Raw genomic sequence first — 13,007 nt, forward strand, 5'->3', positions numbered from 1 at the left:
AATAAATCTTAAAAAAAAAAAAAAAAAAAAAAAAAAAAAAAAGGAAGAGACCCTAAATGATCTCAGGACGCCTGGGTGGCTCAATGGTTGAGCGTCTGCCTTTGGTTCAGGTTGTGATCAAAGTCACCCATCAGCTTCCCCACAGGAAGCCTGCTTCTCCCTCTGCCTGTGTCTCTGCCTCTCTCTGTGTGTCTCTCATGAATAAATAAATAAAATCTTTAAAAAAAAGAAGAGTTTTTTAAAAAATAAAAATAAAAAATGATCTCATTCGACTTCTTCAGTTGACCAGTGAGGAAACTGGAACCCAGGAAAAGTTGAGTGATTTGCTCAAAGTCAAATGATTCAAATCATAGGATCATCTCATCTCAGGGCTCATTCCATACCAGTCATAAACATGAAAGCCCCTACTCAATTATATTCTTACGCTCATAACAACCCTGTGAAGTTGACAGGTCAAATACTTTCACAGAAACTCATGACATATGCCCAAATAACTTGAACACATTGACCAGCATGGGTTTGGCAAAGAAAGAGAGAGGGAAAAGGGAGGTTGGAAGACAAAGAGCAAGCAAACAAGAATAATTTAAATATTGAAAATAAAACATATCCTCTCTGGTTAGCAAGATTACTCATCTGTGAACATTAAATGTCTGTGCTGCAATGAATATACTCCAATGTGGTCTTTTACTCTCTGTGATGGTTCAGTGAGGTGGACAGGTGAAATCCAAAGAACTTCTAGATTGTGGTCATGGAAATGTTCTAAATCTCACTGCTCAATACCTAAGAGACGAAGACCCAGGGGTAGTGGATGACTGCAGCAAGGAGCTGGTGAAAGGGGAGAACTAGGGAGGGTGCGTGTGTGGTGGGGGTGGGGGAGCCATCTGGTACCTTGGTAGCATCCAAAACAGCATCAGCCATAACCACAGAAATGGCCAGTCAGTCCCAGGGTATCCAGCAGCTCCTGCAAGCTGAGAAGGTGGCAGATGCCAGAAAGAGGAAGGCCCGGCGTCTGAAGCAGGCAAAGGAGGAGGCACGGATGGAGGTGGAGCTGTACTACAGAGAACGAGAGCAGGAGTTCCAGAGCAAGCAACAGGTGGCCATGGGCTCCCAGGGGAACCTATTGGCTTCAGTGGAACAGGCTACCAGATGCCAGGTGCAGGGCATGCAGAGCTCCCAGCAGAGAAACTGTGAACGTGTCCTGGCCCAGCTTCTTGGCATGGTTGGCGACGTCAGGCCCCAGGTCCACCCCAACTACTGGATTGCTGTCTAGTATCCACCGCAGGGCCTGCCTCTTCCCTTCCAGGTCCCTTCCACGAAGAAATCCCCCAATCAAAATTACCTCCCACCATTTCACTGGTTCTTCCCCACTTTCTCTCCATTCCCTGGAAATTCTAAGAGCAAGATCCAATAATTCTGTGAAATTTAGAAGTTATCTTGCTCAGATCTGAATCTCCTTATTGTTCTTTAAACTTCACTGGAGATTTGTAAACTCCCAAGTCACCCTTACCTGACCCCTCTTGGAAATTTGCAGCGTGGAAAAGTAGGGATGTGTAACGCACCTTGGCTTCAGAGCCTGGCAGGCTTCAGTCCTTTTCCCAACCCTGCCACTTGCCGGGACAGGACAAGCTTCTTTTTTAAAAATATTTTATTTATTTATTCATGAGACACGCACACACACACACAGAGGCAGAGACACAGACAGAGGGAGAAAATGGCTCCACACAGGGAGCCCAATGTGGGACTTGATCCTGGGATTCCAGGATCATGCCCTGGGCCAAAGGCAGTTGCTCAACCACTGAACCACCCAGGGGTCCCAGGACAAGTTTCTTTCTTTTTTTTTTTTTTTTAAGATTTATTTATTTATTTATGATAGACATAGAGAGAGAGAGAGAGAGAGAGAGAGAGAGAGAGGCAGAGACACAGGAGGAGGGAGAAGCAGGCTCCATGCAGGGAGCCCGATGTGGGACTTGATCCTGGGACTCCAGGATCGCACCCTGGGCCAAAGGCAGGCACTAAACCGCTGAGCCACCCAGAGATCCCCCCAGGACAAGCTTCTTAACCTGTAGTCCAGTGTCGTCCTCTACAAGACTGGAATGCTAATGATGATAACAATAATAATGATACCTACCTTATGGGGTTGCTGCAATGCTTAGGAATCACTCTGTAAAGGGTGTAGCGTGGTCTCTGGCACATAACAGCTGTGATTCAATAAATGGAAGCCCTATGATATTATTGCCACTCCCTGCCCACCTGCCAAAACCTAAACACAGCTATTTCCTCACATTTGTCAATGGCTCTCTAATTCTACTCATTCATTCTGTGAACTAGTAATTCTCTGAAGAATTCCTTTTTCCCACCTCTCTTTTCCCAGAGACTGTATGGTTCCTGAAAAAGAATAAGACCTAGCTTACTTAGCCTCTCTATTATGGTTCCAGGAAGATGTTACATTTCTTAGTCTCTCTTTTGTCTCTAAGTTGGTCTTTCTCTTAATTGGATTTCCTCTTTTCCGATTTCCCCAAAGACCCATCTGATGCCCACTGTTTCCTGAGATCTAAAGTGATGCTGCGTTCCCTTGTATGCATGGTTTTCCTTTCTACACCCTCAATACCTTTCCCTATGTAACACTGAAAAAGTGTCAATAAAAAACTGTGGAAAAATAAAAAAAAAACCCAACACCTAATAGACATATATGGCTACTGAACACTTGAAATGTGGTAGTGTTACTGAGAAGCTGAATTTTTCATTTTATTTACTTTTAATTAAATCTAACTAGCCACATGTGCCTGGTAGCTACCACATTGGACTACACAGCTCTAGATGAATAAAGCTGCCCAAGACCTTATTTGGCCTGACCTATAAGCTTGTGTGATTATTTTTTTTGGGGGGGAGGGTACCTAAAGGTGTATAATAATAAATGCTGAAATCAGATCCCTCCACAAAATGCATATGTAGCAGCACCAAAAATAAATATGTATGAATCAGGATTCTTAGTTGCAAACAATGCTAATTCAAGCAGAAAAGATATCCTTATGAAAGGATGTTAGGTCACTCACAAAGTCTCTGGAAGGCCGTAAAACTAGGCTTGGAGACTCCATGGTCAGAACCAAAGCACAGTCATACTGCAGAGCATGTCTGGAGGACACACCACAGCCTCACTGCTGGACTCAGGAAGGTGGCCTGTCCAGCTGATTCCACAGACACTGGGCACTGGGTGCCACCATGGTCCTGCCATGGCTGCTTGTGGACAGAGATGGATCTGCTGCCACCATCACCAGATTGGCTACTGCATAGTGCCTGATGCTTGGTATTCCTGGCTTCTGATTCCAAGTCTGGGGCAAGGTCATTCACTGTGAGTAAACCCAGGTCACATGTCTGTACTCGACCTGCAAGGAAGACTGGAATAGCAAGAATTGGGCTTCCACAGAGGGGAGCAAACTTGTAAGTTGAGGAGTTTCCCAAATGGAAGCAAACCTCTATTACACCTGCCTTCTGGGGAAGAGGGCTAATGCGCTACAAGCATAGGGCTCCTGGAGGACAGGTACAGCTACAGAACTGAAGACCTGGGAGCCCGGAGAACGAAAATAGACTATGTCAGAGAATTATGGGGAGGTGAGTTAGCAAAAAGAATTTTGAGAGACAGTCGAGAGTTTTAGAGTAGCTGCTATAATAAGTGAGATTTTTGGAAGTGTAATATTTCCTTTGGCTACATTTTCATATGACTCCAATAAAGACATTACTTTTTTGAGGCTTTTTCAGCGTTGGGTGTGTGTTGTATAATTGGGATTATCGTACATATATAGTTCTTGCTTTTTAAATTTACTCTTTAATACAATATGGATTTTTTCCTTTATGCACACCTCTATGTTATCATTTTTTAAAAATATTTTATTAATTTATTTTAGAGAGAGAGAGTGTGTGTGTACAAGTGGGGGATGAGCAGAAGGAGAAGGAAGGGGAGAGAATCTCAAGCAGATGCCATGCTGAGCATGGAACCCAACATGGGGCTTGATCCCATGACCCTGAGACCACGACCTGAACTGAAACCAAGAGTCGGTCGCTCAACCAACTGAGCCACGCAGGCACCCCTATGCCATCATTTTTAATACTTACATAATAGTCCGTTGCGCAAATACACCATATTTTATTTAACCAACCCTCTACTGATGATCAGTTAGATTATTTATAGTTTTTTCTTCTGAATTGTGCTACAATAAGCATCCTTGTACATATATTGCTACGCACTTGCCCAGTCATACATTTTGGTAAAATTCCTAGAGAAAGTATTGCTGAATTAACGGCTAACCACATCTAACAGGTTGATTTACATTTTTAAGTTATTCTCAAAGGTGGTAATAATTTATTTTTCCATTTAGGGCTGGGACCGGGACAAGATGAATAAGGCACTTTACCTTGGGCTCAATATTTAAGGAGGCATTTAAAAACTCAGTAATTAAGACAAATAATATTTTAGTGCAGGATTTTAAAAATCAAAATGAATGCACAGAAGTCCATGATGAACAAAATAACAGAATTTTAAATCAAGGCAGGATCAGTACTACTGATTTTTCTTTTACCTCAGGCTCTGAGGCAATATTGTTTGGCATGGCACTGTTCCCACCAACATGTTCTAGGGAACCTTAGGCATTTATAAACCCTTTTACTCTTTGCCATTCTGATAGAAAAAAAAACTTCATTTTAATTTTCATTTCTTTGATATTGAAATTGAGCATCTGATATGTTTATTGGTCATCTGTATTTCTTCTTTAATGAACTGGCCTGTTCATATTGATTCCTTACTTTTTCTATTTAGATTTTTGTATTTTATTGATTTGCATATATTGTATATTAATATAATAATTATGCATATATTGTACATTAATATGATTATATAGTTACTATTATAGAATTATGTTATTGCATATCCTGATCTATATAATTATATATTAATTATATAATATAAATAATTATAAATATAAGGATAGTAATCCTTTGCTCTCATATGTTCTGCAAATATTTTCTTAGTTTTCATTTTTCTTTTAACATTATTTTTTTCCATTTATTGTTTGAATGTTTACATAGTCAAATTTGACTATCTCTTATATATATATTTTTTAATTTGTCTGGTTTTCACCTGCAGAAAGACCATTTCATTGCAATTGAAAATGAAGGCTTTGGGATGCCTGGGTGGCTCAGCAGTTAAAGCATCTGCCTTCGGCCCAGGTCGTGATCCTGGAGACCCTGGATCTAGTCCCATGTCGGGCTCCCTGCATGGAACCTGCGTCTTCCTCTCCTGTATCTCTGCCTCTCTCTTTCTTTCTCTGTGTCTCTCATGAATAACTAAATAAAATCTTAAAAAAAAGAAAATGAAGGCTTTGAGTTTGAAAGCCTGAACAGCACCCACTAGCTTGCATGTAGAATAATCTCCATGTGCTTTATTTCTAACATGGAGATAACAATAGGACATCCTCCACAGAGTTTTGTGAGGATTAAATGAGTAATACAAAATATTTAGAAGTGCCAAGCACATAGTAAGTACTCAGTATATGCGAGCTCTCATTATATGCTAACTCCGTATACACACATAAGCCTGTTTCTGGATACTCTATGTGATCCATGCTTCCGTGTGTTCTTGCTCCAGCACCACAGTGTTTTAATTACCATGGACTTATATAGTGTTGTTTGATCTGGTTATGCAAGCTCCCTTCTCATTTTCTTGGTGTTTCAAACTTTTCTTGGCTGTCCTCATTCATTTATACATACAGACAAATTTGAAAAGCTATTTGTCAAGCACCGCAAAATCCCACTGAGATTTTTAACTGAAACTCTATTAAATTTATATATTATTTTAGGGAAGCATGACATCTTTACAATATGAGCCTTCCTGCCCAGGAACATGGTGTTTCTCTTTATTTAGTCAAATCTTCTTTTTTTTACTTCTCTGTCAAGCTTTACAGGTTTCTTACCGTACATCATGCACATTCTTACTTGGTATTTTAAGTTTTTATTGCTATTATTTTATTACTAGCAATTACATTGATATGTATAAGTGGTTGGTGTTTATATGTCTGTTTTGTATCCAGCCTTTGTTTTGAGCCCTTTTATTTGTTTATCCAAAATGAATGTCTAATCATGTCACTCATGAGCCTAAAATCCTCCAGGACAGCCTCAGTCCTCCAGGACAAAGTTCACATTTCGGGAATCGACACACATTCATTTCTTTCATACACAACAAACACGTGTTGAGCAACTCCTCCATGTTAGGTGCTGTGGAGCACCAGTGGTACATCACTAAGCAGACAAAAATCCCTGCCACTAAGAAGCCTACATTCAGAAGGAATTTGTGCTTTGTATTAATTAGCTCATCCCTGTGGGTCCATCCATCCCATCTCCTCTCCTTCTTTGCAGGTGCTGAGTACTTCAGCTGTACTGAATAAGTTGCAATTCTACATGCCTTCCTGTTAGATACCTCTTTCCTTCCCTTGCTCTTTTTCTACTTGCCATCCTGAAAGCTCCTTTTATAGCTTCATGAGTCATATCAAGTTTGGTCTCCTCTTGGCAACTTCCATGATTCCCCCTTGAAGAGTTTGGAGGTCTACTTTCCATGGCCCACTGACTTCAGGGCTGATTTTTTCACTGCAGTGTAATTGTCATCTATTGGTCCATGACTTCCTTAGGGTAAGAAGGGGTCCTGATCTTCTTTTTACTACCTAGTGACATGGTGTCAGGTAATGTTCAATAAATTTGTTGAAGGCATAAATGTATTGAGTTGGTTGGGGGCACAGCACAATCCCCCATGTCTCACGTTAAATGGCCACATGGGTCGGCTTTGGCCAGTCACAACTAGATTTACAGGAATTCAATGGAGATCACCAAGGCTGAGTGAGTAGGCACAGTTGCCTGGGGGGAGATGGACCTGTAGGTGAACATTGAAAGAGCTTGAAACTTCTGTTAGCTCTCTCCACCCCACAAAAGGGCCTAGGATCAAGGATAAGACCCCTCCATTCACATTTGAGAAAGGGGGTGCTATGGATAGGTCCAGTCTGAAGTCACTGACCAGGTCATGTTTCGTAGGGATGAAGTCGTAGGACAAGGAGCATCAACAAAATCACATGAAAGAATCATAGTCCCTGCTCTGACCAAACTGCTCCTCCTTGTGAAGGCTGCTGGGGTCTGTATGGATCTCTCTGAAGTGTGAGCTTTCGGCGGGAAGGAGGTAAAGCAAGCCTTTCTGACACCAAAGTTCTCACCAATGTTGTGCTCCATGAACAACCTAGTTCGCTTAAGCTCAACATTGGAGTATGGGCCTCACTTGTAATAAAGTGTCCACCATACCAGTCTCACCCCAGAGAGGCAGTCTAGCTAGCATAATGATCAGATGCCTGGCCTTGAGATCCAGACTGCCCGGTTCCAAACCCTTGTATTTTCGGGGATCCCTGGGTGGCTCAGTGGTTTGGCGCCTGCCTTTGGCCCAGGGCGTGATACTGGAGTTCCGGGATCGAGTCCCATGTCGGGCTCCCAACATGGAGTCTGCTTCTCCCTCCTCCTGTGTCTCTGCCTCTCTCTCTCTCTCATTCTCTCTATCATAAATAAATAAATAAATAAATAAATAAATAAATAAATAAATCTTAAAAAAAAAAAAAAAAACTTGTATTTTCATTTGTTAGCTATGTGAGTGAGATCCAGGACATTAAGTCAGGTTGAAAGTGAGTGGCCCTAAAGAGGAAAATCTTTGATGAGGGCCAAAAAGCCATTCCATGAAGATCAATGTATCATAATAGCTTGCAAGGAACACTTGGTATAGAGTGTAAAGTGTTTAAGGGCTTGGGACAGATTACACAGGTTCAAATCCCAGCTTCTCCACTTAGTACCTGTGTGACCTTGGGCAAATGACTTGACCTGTGTGGGTCTCAGCTGTTGTATCTCTAAAATAGAAATGCTAATAGTAGCTACTACATAGAGCTACTCTGAGGATTATAAGGGTTACAATGCAAATTGAGTGCTTGGACTAATGCATGGGACAGAGTACATAGTTAAATACTTGTTAGCTATCACTATATTATTATGATTCCGATAGCACATTGTATCTGGTACTGTTTCGGTGGACTGAAAAAGTATGTAGATAGAGTTTTACCATTTTCCTGGCAAAGTCACGTGTGAAGAGCACAAAATTTCTGCACTAGGAAAGGCCTCTGGACCCAGACCTCATGAAATTTGTGCAAAATGAAGACTGAACACCTGCCAACGAACATTTCATAGTCCGAGGATACATTAGAGGATAGCATTAGCTAGAAAGAGGACTCATTTAAGGATCAAGGCAGGTTTTGAAAGGACACCAAACCATAAATACACTTTCAGACCTTCTAAGCAACATATCACCTGGAGGCTTCAGAGATCTAGCATTGGAGAGGACAAGGATTCCTTTCTGGGGACTAAGGAACCCCACCCCACACGAGAGGCAGCCCTCCACATGTACATCATTCCAGGAAAGAAGAAAGGTGGCATTGGCTTCTGGTCAGGAGGGCTCTGGTGCTGGCATTTATTTCTAAGGACAAGTAACTTCACTCCCAGAGCTGCAGTGGGCAGGTATTTAGACTGGTGGGGCAACCCCCTTACAGCACAAGTTTTGCTATTATACCTCATTTGCGTCCTTTAAGTCAGAACCTGATGACTTGAAGGAGAGAGAGGTGGAAAGGATGTTGTCATTACAAATGTCACCATGACTCAGTGAATCCAAAAAGTGAGGAAAGGCTAACTTGAGAAAGCAACACATGGAGGTGGCACACTACTTTTTTCACTGAGGTCCCAGATGATGTGGGTTGTGTGGAACCAGAATTGGCACCTGGCAGTTTGACTATCTCCTATCCCCCATTCCCCATTCCACAGGCAATTGATGTTTCTTAGGTGTGCTTCCAGGGATACAGAAGAAAACATGTGCATGTGTGTATGTGTGCATGTATATCCTTCTTTTAAATTTTAGCTTTATCATTTTACAGTATAGTTTATAGATCATTAACCATCTGTTTGCAAAGAATTTCCTTTTTTTTCCTACCTGAATGGTAACCCACTGTATGTATGAATCATAATTTATCTAATCTGTCCCTGATTAAATGACATTTAATCATTTCCTATCTTTTACTACTACATATAATGCTATAAGTAATTTTGCAAGTAGGTCAATTTGCATTGGTGTGACTGTATTTGTAAGATAAATTCCTAAAAGTGTTCATCACTGGGTCAAAGGGTAGGTGAATGCATTTGGACTCCAACCATGATAGGGATTCATTGAAAGTTCTGGCCAAAGAATGCATATACAGATAGTATTTTAAGAAACTGACTTTATTTATAACTAATTAGATACAATAGATTATGAAAGAAAATGAAGTTTAGGGTTACTCCAAGACTATTAATGAAAATGGCTGAGACAACCAACATTTTGGGCATAATTGAGTATTTTCTCACCCATAAAGATCATCTCCTTCCCATCTCCAATACTATAGGCTTTCAAATAAGTCTCAACCAGACAATGGAGAAAGAACACCTGGGAAGAAAATCTTCCTGGATGGGAAATTACTTTAAAAAACCAAAGAGATTAGAAACATCATCAGATGGTGCCATTAATAGAAACAGAAAATTCAAGAGGTAGAGTTGGTTTATCAACTAATGGGGCCCAGAACAAAATGTAGGAAATGGCCCCAAAATGTAGGAAATCTCTGATCTCCTAATTATCTGAGAAAAACTTAACAACAAATACAATAATGATGATGATGATGATGATAATAAAATAATAATAATAATCTGGGAGAAATCATAAGGTGAAAAAATATAGATTTGCCTTCACTTTTTAGAGTTGGAAGACAACCTACAGTTAGAATATTTGACAAAGGATTGAAATGAAAGAATTTCCAATAAAAAATTATCCCTGCAAGCTTTGTCCTCAGAACCTGCCACCTCATAGTTGAACCATGCCCTATGCTGCTCCCCTGTCATTTGGCAATGACAGTGTGAAGGCAGATCAAGGTCCTGTTGATGCCTCCCCAGTATGAGCTCAGCCTGCAGATGCCCAGCTCCTTGGTAATGTAAGACAGATGCCAAACCAGCTCAGCTTACTGATTAGCTGGGAACTCCTTTAAGGGAAGCATATTTTGGCTAGAATCCCATAATTCAACCGTTCAGTTAACCTTTTAAGTGAAAAAAAAAAAAGACAAATTTAACAGGGCCAAAGCAATATGTGGGGGGTGATGACAGGCAATTCTTTAGGAAGATAAAGGATCTTGGCCCAGTAAAAGCACAAGCCTGTCTACATTTTGCTCTACCTCTTGGGAAGCAGGCTCTAAAGTATTTAGTGTGGTGTAGGGTGTGTGTGTGTGTGCATGTGTGCATACACGCGCCACAATAAAACTCCACTAGGTAAGGGACTTGACCTATTTTGCTCACTATTGTATCCCCTATCCCCAGTGGCTATAATAATTCCAGCCACATAGTAGGTATTCCATAAACATTGATTGAAGGAAAAAATACAGGATCTCTTCCTTGTGCCTCAGTGAGCAATAAACAATATGTCAGGCTGGGAGTCTTATTACAAAAACGAGGGCGATGAAGAAGAAGAGCAAGAAGACGGCCTTGAAGCCAGTGGAGAATATACATATTCAGGAAGAGATAGTTTGATTTTTTTGGTTGATGGTTCTAGGGCCATGTTTGAATCTCAGGGTGAAGTTGAACTGACTCTTTTGACATGAGCATCCAGTGTATCCAGAGTGTGTATACCAATAAGATCATAAGCAGTAATCAAGATCTCTTGGCAGTGGTGTTCTATGGTACTGAGAAGGATAAAAATTCAGTGAATTTCAAAAATATTTACGTCTTACAGGAGTTGGATAATCCAGGTGCTAAACGAGTGCTTGAGCTTGACCAGTTTAAGGGGGAGCGGGGGAAAAAACATTTCCAAGACCTAATTGGCCATGGATCTGACTACTCACTGAGTGAGGTGCTGTGGGTCTGTGCCAACCTCTTTAGCGATGTCCAGGTTAAGATGAGCCATAAGAGGATCATGCTGTTCACCAATGAAGATGACCCCCATGGCAATGACAGTGCCAAAGCTAGCAGGGCCAGGACCAAAGCTGGGGATCTCTGTGACACAGGTATCTTCTTGGACTTGATGCACTTGAAGAAACGTGGGGGTTTTGACATATCCTTGTTCTACCGAGATATCATCAGCATAGCAGAGGATGAGGACCTAGGGGTTCACTTCGAGGAATCGAGCAAGCTAGAAGACCTGTTGAGGAAGGTTCGTGCCAAGGAGACCCGGAAGCGTGTGCTCTGCAGGTTGAAGCTTAAGCTCAGCAAGGATACTGCACTCACTGTCGGCATTTATAATATGGTCCAGAAGGCTGTCAGACCTCCTCCGGTGAGGCTTTGTCGGGAGACCAATGAACCAGTGAAATCCAAAACCCGGACATTTAATGTAAATATGGGCAGTTTGCTTTTGCCTAGTGACACCAAGAGGTCTCAGAACTATGGGAATCGTCAGATTGTACTAGAGAAAGAGGAAACAGAAGAGCTGAAACGCTTTGATGAACCAGGTTTGATTCTCATCGGTTTCAAGCCCTTGATAATGCTGAAGAAGCACCATTACCTGAGGCCCTCCCTATCTGTGTACCCTGAAGAGTCCTTGGTGAATGGGAGCTCAACCCTGTTTATTGCTCTGCTCCCCAAGTGTCTGGAGAAGGAGGTCATGGCAGTGTGCAGATACACCCCCTGTCGGAACATCCCTCCTTATTTTGTGGCCTTGTTGCCACATGAAGAGGAGCTAGATGACCAGAAAATTCAGGTGACACCCCCAGGCTTTCAGCTTGTCTTCTTACCCTATGCTGATGATAAACGCAAGGTGCCCTTTACTGAAAAAGTCATGGCAAACCCAGAGCAGATAGACAAGATGAAGGCTATTGTTCAGAAGCTCCAATTCAATTACAGAAGTGACAGCTTTGAGAACCCAGTGCTGCAGCAACACTTCAGGAACCTGGAGGTGCTGGCTTTGGATTTGATGGAACCCGAGCAGGCAGAGGATCTGACACTGTCTAAGATTGAAGCAATAGATAAAAGACTGGGCTCCTTGGTGAATGAGTTTAAGGAGCTTGTCTACCCACCAGATTACAGTCCTGAAGGAAAAGCTCCCAAGCGGAGACAAGATGATGAAGGTTTTGGAAGCAAAAGGCCCAAGATGGAGTTATCTGAAGAGGAGCTGAGGGCCCATGTCAACAAGGGCACGCTGGGTAAGCTCACTGTGCCCATGCTGAAGGAAGCCTGCAGGGTGTGTGGGCTGAAAGGCGGGTTGAAGAAGCAGGAGCTGCTGGACATACTCACTAAGCACTTCCAGAAGAACTGACCAGCCAGCCAGCCACCCTTCTGCACTACAGCCAGGCTGCCTAGTTTTGTTCTCATCAAGTTAAAATATGTTTCTCCTGAACCAGGAAGAATCTGCCTGATAAAAGCCAAGGACCTTACACTTATGGACCTTACATTTAGTGGAGACTTTCTGTTGCCATGGAGACCGCATAGCCCTCCCACTTTGCTGTGCTTTACTATCTGAATAAAGATCCCTAACTTTGTAAAAAAAAAAAAAAAAAAAAAAAGAAAGAAAGAAAAAATACATTTACTGCGAATTGAGTAAATGCAATGAACAAATCCACTGTGTGCATGTGTCCTTGCCTGTATTGTGTATGTCATTACATAACATAAATCATATCCACACGTGGATATCAATGTATCTTATGTTTTTCACTTATGAAATGACATTAAATTACTTTGTAAATGGCTCCTAAGGAGCCCTATACCTTTTGCTAACTCCAAGCTAATCGCACTACAAGCCAGGTGCCATAGGCTTAAGCATCCTCAGCTGTTAACCCGTTTTCTATGGGTGCCGTATCCAGAGGATTCAAAAGCATTGATCTTGCCTTCAGTCCTCAAAATCTCATTAATTCTCACACATTTCATCAACACCATAGCTAGCA

The 13,007-nt window shown here is 41.8% G+C and overlaps 1 protein-coding gene and 1 pseudogene across 1 annotated transcript; both read left to right on the forward strand.

Moving 5' to 3' along the window:
* Positions 1-928: 928 nt before the first annotated feature.
* LOC121494167 (V-type proton ATPase subunit G 1-like) lies at positions 929-1,270 on the forward strand. The gene has a single exon (XM_041760347.1). It carries the CDS (start codon positions 929-931, stop codon positions 1,268-1,270), a length of 342 nt encoding a protein of 113 aa, XP_041616281.1.
* Positions 1,271-10,527: 9,257 nt separating this feature from the next.
* LOC121495654 lies at positions 10,528-12,466 on the forward strand (annotated as a pseudogene).
* The last annotated feature ends 541 nt before the right edge of the window (positions 12,467-13,007 follow it).

The sequence above is a fragment of the Vulpes lagopus genome, chromosome 7 (genome assembly GCF_018345385.1).
Source record: "Vulpes lagopus strain Blue_001 chromosome 7, ASM1834538v1, whole genome shotgun sequence".
NCBI classification, from domain to species: Eukaryota; Metazoa; Chordata; class Mammalia; order Carnivora; family Canidae; genus Vulpes; species Vulpes lagopus.

Coding starts and splice junctions, on each gene's coding strand:
- LOC121494167 (XM_041760347.1), top strand. CDS start 929: ATGGCCAGTCAGTCCCAGGGTATCCAGCAGCTCCTGCAAGCTGAGAAG.